The following is a 15,490-nucleotide window of genomic DNA, read 5'->3' on the forward strand; positions in this document are numbered from 1 at the left end:
TGGTGGAGAATCAGTTGTTTTGGCATTTTTTAACAAACGTGAGTTGAGGGGCCGACAGTGTGATGCAGCAGGCTAAACCACCTCCTGTGATGCCACCCATCCCCTGTTAGCACCAGTGTGAGTCCTGGATGCTCCGCTTCCACCCAGCTCCCAGGCAACGTGCCTAGAAAGGCAGCAGAAGATGACCCAGGTGATTGGGCCCTTGCCACCAACATGGGAGATTCAGATAGAGTTCTAGCTCCTGACTTCGACCTGGTCCAGTCCTGGCTGTTGCAGCCATTTTCAGAGTGAACCGGTGCATGGAAGATCTCTCCCACTCTCCCTCATTTCAAAGAAATAGTTTTTTTAAAAACTCAACTGGAGACTGGCATTGTGGCATTGCACGTTAAGCTATTTCCTGCAATACCAGTATCCCATATAAGCAACAGTTCAAGCCCAGCTCTCTAATGCACCTGGGAAAGCAGAGGAAGATGGCCCTAGTGCTTGGGCCCCTGCACCCATGTGGGAGATGCAGAAAAACTCCTGGCTCTTGGCTTCAGCCTAGCCCAGCTTGGCCCATTGTGACCATTTAGAGAATGAACCAAAAGATGGAAGATTTCTCTGTGTAACTATGTCCTTCAAATAGATAAGCTAAATGTTGAAGGAAGTAATAAAGGGGGAAAGAGAGAGAGAAGGAGGAAGGCAGGAAGGAAGAGAGGGAAGACAGGAAGGGAAGGGAAAGCCAACCATCTGAAAACGTGAGGGTGTGTTTCTAAACTCTGCCATTGGTCCATGTCCATCTTCTCTGCACTGTTGATTCAGTTCTGTCTCTGCAGTCTTGATTCCCATAGCATTTTATTAAGTTTTGAAATCGGGAAACGTGAGGCCTCCAGTGTTATCTTGGCTAGGGTGGCTACACAGCAGATTCCTAAACACACTGCTTTCTTGTCTCTCTGATGGACCCATCAGACTGTGAGAGCCTGGCTGGACTGCATGTTCAAATGAAAAATTCCTTGACAGGGCATTTGGCCAGGAGAGATCTAGGCTGCTGTGGCTGAGCTGTCCTCACGAGGGCCAGTTAGCAAGAGGGCCCTTAGTGGCATGCGTCTGATCCTTCATGCAGAAGATCCTCACCCAGCTCATCCTTCTTTGCCCTGCTGCTCCCCAGCATTGCAGTTCTCTCTGTTCTTCCTCCGCTTGCAGGTTCGGTGTTACAGTAGTTCTAATTCTATCTAAATCTGCCCTTCTGATGTGTCTGTTAACATGTAGTTCTTCTGTCCCATCCTTACCCTGATTGTGGGAAAATGGAATAGAAGGGCCAGCCTGGCCTTCCCTGCAGCAGCCCTGGGCAGCCTCGGTGACCCCGGGGACTTCTATTTTATAGATTCATTTATGTATATATTTGAAAGGTGGAACATCAGAGAGGGTGGTGGCAGAGAGAGAGCCTCATTTCCCTCTCCAAATGGCCACAGCAGCCAAGTCTGGGCCACACTGAAGCCAGGAACCAGGAACCCTATCTAAGTCTCCTTCATGTACTTGGGCCATCATCCATTGTTTTCCCAGGCGATTAGCAGGAAGCTGGATCAGAAGCAGATGCCAGTACTGCAAATGACAGCTTAACGCACAGCACCACTGACACACCGCTCCTGTGTTCTTTGGGAACCCAGCAGGTGCTGACCTGCAGGCACTAATGTTGCTGGTTGGCAAAACTTTCTATTTTCCTTCCCTACAGGCCTTTCAGGCCTCGTCTTCAGAAGACTCACCTAGGAAAAAACAAAAAACACCAAAGTCAGCTCATCTGCTAATGGTTCCACCATACCAAAGACAGGCAGCTCTGACCATGGTTCAGAACAGGGCTTCCAGCTTGGGGCGCTTTTTTGTTTGTTTGTTTGTTTGTTTGTTTCAATGACTGCTGAAAGTGATCAAAGCAAGCCTGACTTCATCTCCAAGGGTGCTCGGGAACTTTCTGTACTGCTCTCCCCTGCAGACTGGGCCCTCTTTCTGGTCCCCAGTTTAAATCCTGGGTCCTACGGGGAAATGGAGTGCCTTCGGAGACCAAGAACTCTGAGGTAACCCACCCCCAATTGGATCTACCACATGGGATGGAAGAAGCCCAATTCCTGCCTTGCAGGATCCAAGGTCATTGGAACAACAACCAGGATCCCTGAGCGGTCTGCAGAAACAGAAGAACAGTAAACTTCCTTCAGGACTAGGGAGAGGAGCTTTCTCTGGTCCTTGTCTGCTTCCAATTTTGGGTCCCCACCCTCTCTCATAATAACCATCAGGAGTGCTCCAGAAACCCCTCAAAACAAACAAACAAACAAACAAACAAAACTAGAATAGATAGAGAACAACAAGGAAAGCTTAGAAACATACGGGAAACGGTCAGCGGGGATACACTTATAACTCACTGGGTGGGACACAAAGATTAGTTACTCCTCACTGGGGTATGGAAGATTTCTCTGCACACCCCTCCTAAACATGCTCACCTAAACTGTTGACATATATCCTGTTAGAATTATAGAGTTAGACCACCTGAAAAACAGCCAGGTTCAGCGAAAACGTGCTTCAATGCTGTAAACTGCTAAATATTAAAATTAAAATAGGCATGAGACAGCTGAATAACAATCTAAGCCATTTTAAGGCGTATAGAACACGGTTGAATATAAACCAAAATTGAAATGTGTATGAAGAAGTCACAGATTGTGGTTGAGAACCTGCATTTTCCTATTAATATATTGGTTAATCAATACCATGTCAATTAATGCCACAATGTTGTAAATGGTTGGAAATATTATGTTGGGGCTTTTAATTGATTGGGATGATACTCTGCCGGCTCTACCTTCAGACCAGAGATGGTCTCCCCAAGAAACCATTGAACTTACCAGGACAATAAGATGCTAGACTTTATGCTTGGTAAATACCTCCAATGAAAGAATGTCAACTGAATTTGAACTATGGAAAGGCAACAAGGTGGAGCAATCCGCCGTGGGGGGAGGGTGTGGGGAGGGCGGGGGGAATCTCAGTGCATAAAAAATGTATCACATAATGCAATGTAATTAATTTTAAAAAATGAAATACAATAAAAATATGTTTTAAAAAAAAATCCTGGGTCCTGGCTGGAGAGTTAGCAGCCGGGGGAACAGGGCCACCGAAGGGCAGGGGCCCTGGGAGATTTCTCTGGGGCTCTGGGGATAATGAAATCAGTCATTTTGGGTGCTTACATGAAGTTGGATACTTGCTCTGTGGCATCTAACTTATCCTGGCCCCACTGGAGGATCACCAACCCCACTTATCTCACCATAAACACCTTCATTTCTTCAGTGGAGATGCCGAGTCTCCCCATCTGTGCAAGCACCATACATCTCATTAGCACTTCTGATTTCCTTAATAGCCATCTTTTTTATTTTTCTTTAGTTTGAAAGAGGAACACAGAGAGAATTCTCTATCTACTGGCTCACTCCCCAAATGCCCACAATAGTTGAGGCTGGAGCAGGTTGAAGCCAGGAGCCAGGAATTCCACCCACGTCTCCTACGTGCGTGGCAGAAAGCCAGGCACCTAGGCCACCCTCTGCCTCACCAGCCCATAGGAGGTGAGACTGGGTTACAGACACTCCCGCAAGGGAAGTAGGTGTCCCGAGCGCCTGCTCCCCACAGTGCCCACCCTGCTTGGAACTCTGGGACTGTGTACAAATGTGCTAGCCATTCTGAGCCCTGGGCGCCAACCTGTGAAAAGGGGATGACAAGTCTCTGCCCGTAAAACGATGGAAAAATTGGAGCTTGATCCCTGGATCAGAGCCTGGCACCTAAAGGCCCCTCAGTGAGGCCTCCCTCAAACCTCATTCAGCACCCCGGGGAGCTAAGTCTTCTATTCCAAAGTTTCTGCCTTCTCTTTTTTTCTTTCTTTTTTTCTTTTCTTTTTTTTTTTTTTTTTTTTTTTTTTTTTGAGACTTAGATATGTAAAAGGCCTAGTTACAGTGAGTCAAAGAGAGAGATATCTTCCATTTGCTATTTCACTCATCAAATGGCTACAGTGGCCAGGGTTGGGTCAGGCCAAACTCAGGAACTAGGAGCTTCACACAGGTCTTCCACGTGGATAAAGGGACCCAAGCACTTGGGCCATCCTCCAGTGTCCTCCCAGGCACATTTCAGAGAGCTGGATTAGAAGCAACCAAGACTCTGGCGAAGGCTCAACCAGCTATGCCACAGCATCAGCCTGTCTCTGCCTTCTCTGTGTGCTGGGCAGTCTCTGGTGGGGGTGAGGGGAAGGAAGAAGTGCCACATGGCCAAGGACACAACTGTGAGCTTAAGTGAGAGAAGTAGGGCAGGAAGAGCTAAGGGCTCATGAGAAGTGTGTTCCAGAAAGGCAGGCTTGGGGCAGGTCGGGTCTGCCGCGACCCATTGAGTAGGGGGTTTTCAGGCCTCTGCCGGGTTAGGGTGGCCTGAAAGGGTTGTTAGCGGAAATGTCGACACCCTGAGCCTTCCTCCAAAGCCTTATTTAGGCCTGTCTAGGGCCAGCAGTGAAGTAAGTAATGGTTTCCCCCAAGGTACCCCACTTCCTCTTTCTGCACCCCACTTCTACTTGGTCATTGCCCCTCCCTCAGGCAGCCAGGAAGACAAGGGTCTGAAAAATGAATTCACCCCAAAAGAGAGGACAGCGAAATGCAAGCTCTGTCTAGCCTACTGCCTGCCTGTGTACAATCCAGGAGCCCTTCTTTAGTGGCTGAGAAAAACCAAATATATTTACATATAAATAGTGGCACACGAGACTCAAATTACAGTGTCCATAACCAAGTGTGATTGGAACAGCCACTCTTATCCTTCTGCATGCAGCCTATGGCTGCCTTGGGCCAAGTTGAGGAGGAGTAAGAGACCTTACAGCCTTCAAGGTCCATCATGATGAGCTGCATGTACAGTGATGGTCCCCCAGAAGTTCAAGGCCTCATGACAATGTGGCCATCTCAGTGCATGTGAATGCCTGCCAAGATGTCCACACAGTGGCCCTGTCACCTGATGATGTGTTTCTCCAAACAGATCCCCATAGTTAGGTAATGTATGACTTATGGCTTATACCCTGGTCCTTTAAGGCAAAGTATGATGATGACCCACCCTAAGGTGTTGGATTTCATGTGTTATGTATCCAAAAGGGTCTGTTCTCCAAGGCAGGAAGGAGCAAGACGCATGGGACTGGGCTCCATGGCAGGCCAGCAGGGGGGACGGGAGGTGGTATAGAGTCCGTAGGCTTCAGGCTGTGCCTCCCTCTGATGGGGTAGACAGTAGTTCCTCTCACCAGCTGGTGGCATGATGCTACCCAGGGCCCATCATACAGTCCCAGAGTCCCACAGGCCTCCCTGCTCATTGCTTGCCTTCTCTCCCCTCTCTGCAGAGTTTGCCTTCTGCCAGGTAGACGCCTCCATCGCTTTGGCCCTGGCCCCGTCTGTGCTGTGTGACCTGCTCCAGCAGTGGGACCAGCTGGCTGCTGCTCTGCCCGTCCTGCTGGGATGGCTGCTGGGCGAAGATGACGACCTCACCACCATAAATGTGGACAGCACGCCTCAGGTAAGCCCTGGGGTCTCTAGCTGGGGTGGTAGGGTCGCAGTGTCCTGACCTCACTGGGCACAGCACTGCCAAGCATAGCTGGGCCTGGCAGGCCCACAGAACATGTACTTCAGGACACTCAACTCCTGAGCAGGACCCGAGAGGGAAGTCACACACTGGGTGCTGCTGTGGCACCAGGCACACCCCCTCTAGGACCCTGCGGGTTCAGATCAGCCAGAGAAGAAAGCTTTGACAAAAGCCCCCAGGACACTGAGAATGGGCTATCAGAGAATGCTCATTAGCTAGCCTGACTTAGCCTGGGCGGGGCCAAAGTTGGGGCTGAGAGTGGAGCCTTTCAGGGACCTGCCAGTGAACTTGCCACTTGAAAAAAAAACATGACCCCCACCCCCCAGGCAGAATGGCACAGGTCAGGTATCAAAAGCATCCTGAGTAAAATTCAGGGCCACCAGCCTCTGACTCAGCTGGCCTTCATGGCACCCAGTGGGCCAGGAGTTCAAAGACAGCCTGTTTACGGGAAAACCGGACACAGGATAAAGTGTCTGTGAGAAAATAACCTTGAACAGCATCATAGCAGGTTTGGTCTGCTGCTCCAAGACTGCCATCTTATGCTTGGGTATCCTGTGCCCCTTGGCCCACCCCTGAGTGTGCCCTTCCTCCCTCCTCTTGGATTTCTGGATGCCACCTGAGGTCTAGGCTCACTCCCTTGTTGAGCCCCACCCCCCTCCTCAGGACCAGCCCCCCAAAATACCTCAGCTTTGAACCACAAACACATCTTTATCAAAGGTCATGTTAAGTCTGGGGAAAAAAAATTCCTCTCTGTTGGAGAAGTGCAAGAAGTGAAAATAGAAGGTGACCTTCAAGGCTGCAAGTGGTGTGTTCATGGGGGTGTTGACAGGCCAAAGTGGGCCCTCTGCCAGCCGGGGGAGGGGCTGCCTCTCGGGCATCTGCCAGAGCTCCGCCTGGTCTGGACCAGGCTTGTCACCACTCACTGTAAGCCTGCCTGTGGTTCTGTCATCCATGTAGGTGGGAGATGACTATCTGTTCGAGAAAGCAGAGGTCAACTTCTGGGCGGAGCCCCTGCTCTTCGTGAGACACCTCTGCCAGCACCTCTCCGGCCTCCTTTCCAAGTCCGGCTGGTGTCCCCCTACCCCCGACGGGCTCGGTCCCCTTCAGAGGACGCTGTCGGAGCAGTGCCATCTCCTTCCTCAGCTCTTCGGAGAGTTGCCACCTGCTGCGGAGTTTGTGAAGACAGTGGAGTTCACCAGACTGCGCATTCAGGAGGAGAGGACCCTGGCCTGCCTGCAGCTGCTGGCCCTTCTAGAAGGAAAAGAAGGAACCCCTTGGTCCTCAGTGCTGCAGGCTCTTCTCCACAAGAGAGTGTGCTAACTCTCCGCTGGACAGAGAAAGGGCCATTGATGCCAGAAGACTGGGGGCTGGGGAGGGTCTGCAGCGGCTTGCTGCGGTAAACCTGTCAGAGCACACTGAACATAAAGTCCAATGTTTTCCTCTTCAGGCCTCCCTCGCCTCTGCGGGGCTGGTCTTCTTGTCACTTCTTCCCAAGGAATATTTCTTCAGCTCATTCATTCAGTTTATTGCAGCTACTGTAGGAAGTGAGGCTGCTGCACTGTTCCCAGGTGCAGGCCACCTGCAGGCCTGAAGGAGCCCTAACATCCAGCCAGCGGCCACCCAGCGATTTCTGAGTCCCCTACACAGAGCTGGGCTGGAGCCCCACCCACAAGGCCCGCCCCTCTCCTGGCTCAGGTAGGGGCTGGATTCATTGGCATCCAGCCCATTCAGTCAGGTTGCTAAGTTTTATTCCATTTTAGCAAAGCAGAAATATGTTCCAAGTGTTGGATCCTGGAAGAATTAAGTAAGGTTCAACTTCATACAAACGATTTTGGGGTGTGTGTGTGTGTGTGTGTGTGTGCCTGCCTGTGTGAGTCCTGCAGTAACCAACACATTCCATCCTAATTATTCAAAGAGCCATTGAGAGTTCCGCCTGACCACTGCCTCCCTCCACCACCACTAACTCCCCACCCCCATGCTTCTGCTCATGCTGAGAAACCTGATTTTGCCACTTGGTGAAAGCATAGACGCTTGGCTATTGGAAGGAACCTGGGGGAAGAGAGCCAGAATAAATGACTTGAAGGCTACACTGTTTACCATCATTTGCTTGGTGGCAACAAGAAGATTCTCTTTTAAGACACCAGTAAACACAGTTATCCGTTTCACTGATCTAATCTAGAAACCTTAAGGGTTTTCTGTTGTTCCAAGTCCAGCCCCAATCCTCACACACCCAGCAGGTGGCGCCCTTGCACACATTTTGTTGCTGATCTTTTTCTTTGGCTTACATTTTTAATCTATAATTTGAGAATAAATGCTTCCCACATATTTGCTATCTGAACATTCATAGCTTAGATGGGCCACAGCCTTATCCACACGCATTTTTTTTTTCATATTAGGTATCTGGAAAAGACTATTTTGGTGATAGCATAAAAACCAGTTCCAGCTTTTTAGGTTCTGTATTTTAAGATGAGTGGGACATTTTGATTTTTTTTTTTTGGTAAGAGCGTCTGAAAAGCAGGTTAAAGAAGAGAATGTTCATTTCCTGGTGCAGAAAACGTGGTGTGATCTGTCTCCAAAAGACAAACAAGTTGCTTCCCCTAAAAACGCAGCCAATCCGAAGCATGAAGGGCTTCAGAAAGTGAACTCCGCATCCAAAGTTGTGTCCTAAAGAGAACAGGAAATTCCCTGGGTGGTTCTGCAACCAGTCAGCCCGAAATGTGGTTTTTCTTCTTCTTCTTCTTTTTTTTTTTTTTTCCTGTGATCCTGAAATAATTACTTAGTTAAGCTTCTGTGTAGCCCACACCTGAGGGAAAGCTGCCAGCCTAACACTTCTTGTTTTGTGCTAAGACCTGCCTGGTGAGAAGGCTGGGGACTTCAGTGGCAACGTGGTGATAAGTGCAGAATAACCAAGAAAGCCCAGCCTGTTGGCAAAGGCCAGTGCACTTGAGTCTTACACTTCAAGTGAAATAAAAGCAGTTACGTAATGATAGAAGTATTTTATACTCGCAGGTACTCTGTCTCAAAGCATGGACCTAACCTGTTCCCGCATTATCTCCAGAACCCTTCCACCAAGCCTGCACAGTGGGTGTTCTCATGGCTGCCTGGGAATTACCCCAGATTCTGATCTCCGCTGGCTACAGCCAGCCCGGGAGGGCAGGAGGAACAGATGTTTCCACTGGGTTTGTATCTGAAATCTTGTTAACTCACCTAATGGCTGTGGTTAGGGAAATAGCTGTTCTACACCCTTGCTGGTGCATTCCCAGGACACCATCAGAAAGCGGGGCTCCCCGGGCCACCCTCAAAGTCTCAGCAAAGCAGTGTCCACCACACTTGGCCAGCCATGCGGGGTCCTGCAGGTGGTTTGCAAAAGTGAAGTATTCACCTCTTCCAGATCTCTTACCTACACCCCTTCCCCTGCTGGCTCTAGGGCCCCCCCCCCAGTTCTGCACTGCTCCTTCGGGGAACCCTATCCACATGGCTTGGCTCTCTTTTTAGGCTTTGTAACTTTGATGGTTTGCACTTGTTGATCTACACAACAACAGATACCTCATTTGCACCTTGACAAAGGTGAGAGATGAGTAAAGCATGAATTCTTATTTTCGTTTTATAAGCGGGAGAAACACAAGCATGTGATCTGCCCCCAAGATCACCGGCTGCTGCAGAGACCTTGGACTCTGACTCCCCGCTGGGGAGGGGGCTCTGACGGTACTGCAGCGGGAAAGGCCCACTGGGTTCAGAGCCACTTCCCTGAGCGGCCCGCCCAGCTCATTCTCTTCTGGGTTAACTGACGCAATGAGCAGCCAATGGCATGGAATGAGTGCAAACAGAGTAAACAGAGCCGTTTAGGAAGGGGTCGTGGGTCCCATCAGGTGCTTTCCCTGGATCTTCCCGCTTAGGACCAGTCGGGGTCTGGACTGCCAGGTGGGCAAAATCGCGGAAGTGCTCCAGACCCGGCCTCCACTGGGCACTGGGCTCAGACAGACACGGCGCACCCTCTGGCAGACCGCCATTTCTCGACGCGAACTGTTGGGGCGTGGAGCTGGGGAGCGCAGGGGGGTGCCCCACCGGGGCCGCAGGGCCTGGCTCGGCCTCACCCGTTGGCTGGGCTCGGTGCTCCCCCACCCCGCCCCGCTCGGCCAGGCAGGCAGGGGACGGAAGCGGCCCGCAGTGCGCCACCAGCCGAGGCTGCGCTGGGCAGGGACCCTCGGACGGCAGCTGCACCCCAACCCTTCCTGCCCCCCCCCCAGGGAGGGCTGGGGAAGACCCCGCCGGAAGAGCAGGCCGAGGAGGCCTCCCGGCCTGCAGGGTTCGCCCAGCTTTGCTTCCCCGCCTGCGGCTCTGCTCCCCCTCCCGGGACGCCCCGCGCGCCACTCCACGCCTTTGGCCCCGGCTCAAGGTCTTGTGATGTGATTAGCAAAGCCAGCGCCTTGTCCTCAGACACAGCCCAGCCCGGCAGGCCTGGGCGCTCGGGCCCTGTTTACTGAGCCAGGGCGGGGAGAGGGGCGGAGAAACGGGCTCGGGCAACCTCTAGGCAAGACGGCGGCCGCCCGCGTGGCCGCTCCCGCCCCTACCCCCACCGCGCCTCCACGTGCAGCCGGGTCGGGGACTCAGCCCCGGAGTCCCCGCCCTCCGTCCCCAAACACCCTTTGCAAACCAGACGGGCCTCGCCGACAGTTGCAAGCGGCTTGTATTTTGCAATTCCCGTGCCCTGTACAAAAAACTAAGGATGAGTGATCACAACTCCCTCCCAAAGTCGGCCTAACAGGAGCGGGCGGGGAAAGACACGTCCGGGGTGGGGGTGGGGGTAGGCGGGAGGTCTGCACGGCTCTGCTGACGCTAAACGCGCCGGCTGGGGCTTTCCAACTCGGGGACCCCCACAGTAGAGTAGGACAAGAGCCGCCGCCGCCACCCAGCAGCACCCACAGGGCCGAGCTCCCCGCGCGGCCAGCCCAGAGCGCCCCGGCAGCCGCCCCGCCCCGGAGCCTCCCGCTCTACTTCCTCCTCCCTTCCCCCTCCCCCAGGAAAAAAAATTGGCGGCGGCCAATGGCAAGGCAGGACGGCGCCTGACGTTCCCCCCTCCCCAGCCGGCGTTGCCTGGAGACCCCGGCGGGGTCAGCGCTGCGTCCCCGCCCCCTGGCCGCCCGCCCCGCCGTGGCCGCGCTCGCGGGCTCTATATAGGGCGCGCGCTCGGGGGCCGCCGAGTTCCAGCAGTCCGCGAGCTGCCGTCGGCTGGGCGCGGGGGGCGGGGCGGGCACCCCGGGGCGCGGCGCGGCCGAGCGCGCTCGGCTTCTTTCTCCTCTTCCGCCCGACTCGGCAGTCCAGGGCGGCCCCGCTCCGCTGCTCCACGCCGCTCTCCTCTCTTGGCCCCGCAGCCAAACAAACTTTTCGGTCCCTGCCCCGCTCCTCGCCCGTTATTCGTCGTGGCTCGAGGCCGGCCGCGCCGCCCCGAGGGCTCCTCCCGACCTCCCCGCCTGCACCTCCGAGCTTTCGCGGACCCAGAAACATGTCGACCACACTTCTGTCCGCCTTCTACGATATCGACTTCTTGTGCAAGGTAGGCGTCGGGGGGAGAGCAGGGAGGCGGGCGGGCCAGCAGGGACTTCTCGCCTTGGCTGTTGGAGTGGGGGGCAACTCCGGAGCTTGCAGCCGGGTGTGCTGGAGCCCGGTGGGCGGGGAGGGAGCCGCGGCGGTGGCTATGGCCGTGGAGTTCTCTGCCCAGCCGGCTGCGGCGGCCACGCTGCCCGGCGCTTCCCGGGCGGCGGCGTTTTTGCACCGCCCACCCAGCGACCCACCGGCTGCAGATCACATGTCGGGAGCGCGGCGCGGCAGGGCTGGGCGGCGTCCACCCTCGCCAACTTGCTGCTTTTCGCGCGTGTACGGGTGGAGGAGGGCAGAGGCCGAGTCAAAACCCGCAAAAAAAAAAAGATGGGGTGGAGCGGGGGGCTATCAGAAAGCCGGGGTCTGGCTATGCCGTTCCCTTCCCTCTCCCTTCCGTTGTTCAACCCTTCTCCTCTCTGTCCCCTTTGGCAGACGGAGAAATCCCTGGCGAACCTCAATCTGAACAATATGCTGGACAAGAAGGCGGTGGGGACGCCCGTGGCTGCCGCCGCCCCCGCCCCCAGCTCGGGCTTCGCGCCCGGCTTCCTCCGACGGCACTCGGCCAGCAACCTGCACGCACTCGCCCACCCCGCGCCCAGCCCCGGCAGCTGCTCGCCCAAGTTCCCGGGCGCCGCTAACGGCAGCAGCTGCGGCAGCGCGGCGGCGGGGGGCGGCCCTGCCTCCTATGGCGGCCTCAAGGAGCCGTCGGGGGGCGGCGGCGGCGCAGGCACGGCCCTGCTCAACAAGGAGAACAAATTCCGGGACCGCTCGTTCAGCGAGAACGGCGAGCGCAGCCAGCACCTCCTGCACCTGCAGCAGCAACAGCAGCAGCAGAAGGGGGGCGGCGGCTCCCAGATCAACTCGACCCGCTACAAGACCGAGCTGTGCCGGCCCTTCGAGGAGAGCGGCACGTGCAAGTACGGCGAGAAGTGCCAGTTCGCGCACGGTTTCCACGAGCTGCGCAGCCTGACGCGGCACCCCAAGTACAAGACGGAGCTGTGCCGCACCTTCCACACCATCGGCTTCTGCCCCTACGGGCCGCGCTGCCACTTCATCCACAACGCGGACGAGCGGCGGCCCGCGCCCTCGGGGGGCGGTGCCTCCGGGGACCTGCGCGCCTTCAGTGCGCGCGATGCGCTGCACCTGGGCTTCCCGCGCGAGCCGCGGCCCAAGCTGCACCACAGCCTCAGCTTCTCGGGCTTCCCGTCCGGCCACCACCAGCCTCCGGGCGGCCTCGAGGCCCCTCTGCTGCTCGACAGCCCCACTTCGCGCACACCGCCACCGCCCTCCTGCTCCTCGGCCTCGTCCTGCTCCTCCTCCTCCGCCTCCGCCTCCTCCTCCTCGTGCTCTTCGGCCTCCACGCCCTCGGGCGCCCCGACGTGCTGTGCCTCGGCGGCGGCCGCGGCCGCAGCGGCCGCCGCGCTGCTCTATGGCACGGGGGGCGCCGAGGACCTGCTGGCATCCGGCGGCGGCCCCTGCGCCGCCTGCTCGGCGGCTTCGTGCGCCAACAACGCCTTCGCCTTCGGCCCCGAGCTGAGCAGCCTCATCACGCCGCTCGCCATCCAGACGCACAACTTCGCCGCGGTGGCGGCCGCCGCCTACTACCGCAGCCAGCAGCAGCAGCAGCAGCAGGGCCTGGCGCAGCCCCCGGCGCCGCCCAGCGCGCCCCTCCCCGCCGCGCCGCCCTCGCCGCCCTTCGCCTTCCAGCTGCCGCGCCGCCTGTCCGAGTCGCCCGTGTTCGACGCGCCCCCCAGCCCCCCGGACTCGCTGTCGGACCGCGACAGCTATCTGAGCGGCTCGCTGAGCTCCGGCAGCCTCAGCGGCTCCGAGTCGCCCAGCCTCGACCCTGGCCGCCGCCTGCCCATCTTCAGCCGCCTCTCCATCTCCGACGACTGAGGCAAGAGGGCGCCAGTGAGGAGGAAGGGAAGGGGAGGCCGCGCTGGGGGTGCTCGTTGCAGGGCGCCCCTCCACAGTCCCCTGCCAGCAGCACCACCACCACCCCGCTGGGGGTCCCGAGGGTTGGGGGGTACTTGGGGGGGCGGACAGAGGCCTTGACCCCACCGAGCACTTGGGACTCGAACTCCCCGTGCGAGGGAGGGGGTTTGTACCCCCTCCGCCTGCCCCTTTCGGTTTCCTCTTTTTTTGTTTGTTTTATTTTTATTATTATTTTTATTATTATTACAAAGTTTCACGTCTTGTTGAGCAACGAAAAAGCCAACGAACTTTTTTGTATGGATGAACAAGAAACTCACAACAGGGCAGTTGTGATGCGAATAGAACAAAAAAAAACCTTAAAACTGTTTTAGGTCTCTGAGTTTGGGGCTCCAGGAAAAAATGCCAGCCCAACACCAGCAGCTGCCAGCCACCATCCCATGTCTTCACTTGAAATGCCTTCCTTCCAGTCCAGATGTGGCCTGCCTCCCTCGAAGGCCCCAACTGAGAGACCAGCCAGCCACCACCTTTACTAACCAATAAGCTTTTAGAAACCAAGACTCTGCCAAGAATATGCCTTGATAGGAACCTGTACTTAACCCCATGGGGTTTTCTTTTTTTTTTTTTTAAGCATAGTTAGGTATATGGGGAAAGAAAAAACCTTGCATTCCAAAGTTTCCTACTGGTTTGGGGTTCCTTGCCATCACTCTGGCTGTTTCGTTTAGACCCATTTTGTCTGCTCTCTGGAAGTCTTGGCCAGAGCTTTGTAATTGTTGGGGAATAACTGCTGAATTTTTAGCTGTTTTGAGTTGATTTCGCACCACAACTCATGAAAACTATTTAACTTATTTATTATCTTGTGAAAAGTATACATTGATAATTTTGTTCATACTGTATTTATCAAGTATGATGAGAAGCAATAGATATATATTCTTTTATTATGTTAAATTATGATTGCCATTATTAATCGGCAAAACGTGGAGTGTATGTTCTTTTCACAGTAATATATGCCTTTTGTAACTTCACTTGGTTATTTTATTGTAAATGAGTAAAACAAATCTTAATTTAAGAGATTGTATGTTAATATTTATTTCATTAATTTCTTTCCTTGTTTACGTAAATTTTGAAAGATTGCATGATTTCTTGACGGAAATCTACGTTGATGCTGTGGAAGTAGTTGTGAGGAAATATGAGTTTTCTTAGAATGTATAATGGTTGCAGCCCATCCAAGTTTAAAGAAAAAGATGACCACATTGCTCTGCCAGCAGGTGTGGCATGCTTTTCTAATTCCAACTTTAGCAAAAAAAAAAGTCTTGTTTGTTTAGTTCACCAGTTCTACTGTGACATGCTGTTGACTATACAGACGTTGTAGCAATAATGGGGGGGGGGGGTCTCCCAGTGCCTTTGGAAGGGCCCGAACTTGCCTTAAATCTTCCTCAACCAAATAAGTATTTTGTTTATTAGTGCTTGAGAGAATCTGAATGTAGGATGGGTTCAACTGCACAAAAGGAACAGATTTTTACCACTTTTTTTTTTTTTAAATATAGAAAGTGAAGATGCCACCTCTTTAGCGCTCATGGTATCCAGGACAAGACTCTGCCTTGTGTCGTTACAGAGAATTCCCAAACTTGTACTATGGTGTTTTGTTTTTTTCCGTGTGGAGAGGCGCGGGGACATTTCCCAAGCTTTCCTGGACAGCGGATGAATGAGCGGGCGCGCTGGTGTGCCTAGGTACAGACAGGTGGATGCGGCGCTCCGCGCTACTCATGGACTACTTCGACAGAAGTAGGTGTTTGAATGTAACGAGAAGTCAACTTGAGTTGTAATATATTTTGGGGAATCAGTTCACTACAAATTGTGACTGTTAACATTGTACTGTAAATGTTTTGTAGTTTTCCCCCAATAAAATTTTTTGAAAAAAAAGAAGGGCAGTGTGTTAATGGCCTTTTATGAACGCTAGTGGGCCACCTCCCTGGTTTTGGGGAGAGTGCTGGCAGAGGCGGGGTCCCGGAAGAGCTTTCACAGGCTGAACCTATGGCTCTGTTGTCTTGTGCATTCCTTCAGCTCAAAGAAAATAATTGGGACTCTTGACGAGCCCGCGGGTGAGCTAACTGTTCCCATTGCTAATAAGACGCATCCCGGTGTTGGCCAACTGGTTGGTGGGTGGAGCCGGGCGGGAGACCTCGGGGGGTGTGGCCGCCACGAGTCACGTGGCTGCAGTGGCAGCTGAACTTTTTTTGTCTTCCCCACACACTCGGAGCAGAACCGCTTGGGTGGGGAACGGGAGAAGGCTGGGTGCTGGGGTAGGAAGGAGAGCGCTAGGGCAGTTTGCCTCGGTTGCGTTGGACGAGGGTGT

General features: G+C 54.2%; 2 protein-coding genes across 2 annotated transcripts in view; both read left to right on the forward strand.

Moving 5' to 3' along the window:
• THADA (THADA armadillo repeat containing) overlaps window positions 1-8,596 on the forward strand; it is a 332,219-nt gene extending 323,623 nt beyond the window's left edge. Inside the window, exons 36-37 of the mRNA XM_058668010.1 lie at window positions 5,366-5,538; window positions 6,562-8,596. Of these exons, the coding sequence (XP_058523993.1) occupies window positions 5,366-5,538; window positions 6,562-6,924 (536 nt within the window). The 3' untranslated portion in view covers window positions 6,925-8,596. The remainder of the gene's footprint in view (window positions 1-5,365; window positions 5,539-6,561) is intronic.
• A 2,224-nt stretch (window positions 8,597-10,820) lies between these two features.
• ZFP36L2 (ZFP36 ring finger protein like 2) lies at window positions 10,821-15,060 on the forward strand. Its single transcript, XM_004582767.3, has 2 exons — window positions 10,821-11,158; window positions 11,635-15,060. Exons 1-2 carry the CDS (start codon window positions 11,108-11,110, stop codon window positions 13,096-13,098), a joined length of 1,515 nt encoding a protein of 504 aa, XP_004582824.2. The 5' UTR covers window positions 10,821-11,107; the 3' UTR covers window positions 13,099-15,060.
• The last annotated feature ends 430 nt before the right edge of the window (window positions 15,061-15,490 follow it).

This window comes from Ochotona princeps, chromosome 8 (genome assembly GCF_030435755.1).
Source record: "Ochotona princeps isolate mOchPri1 chromosome 8, mOchPri1.hap1, whole genome shotgun sequence".
NCBI classification, from domain to species: domain Eukaryota; kingdom Metazoa; phylum Chordata; class Mammalia; order Lagomorpha; family Ochotonidae; genus Ochotona; species Ochotona princeps.

What these genes read in the sequence shown, in the direction of transcription:
- ZFP36L2 (XM_004582767.3), top strand. Translation starts at nt 11,108, where the DNA reads ATGTCGACCACACTTCTGTCCGCCTTCTACGATATCGACTTCTTGTGC. An exon ending in ATATCGACTTCTTGTGCAAG is followed by an intron (nt 11,159 to 11,634) that starts GTAGGCGTCGGG and finishes CCCCTTTGGCAG; the next exon opens with ACGGAGAAATCCCTGGCGAA.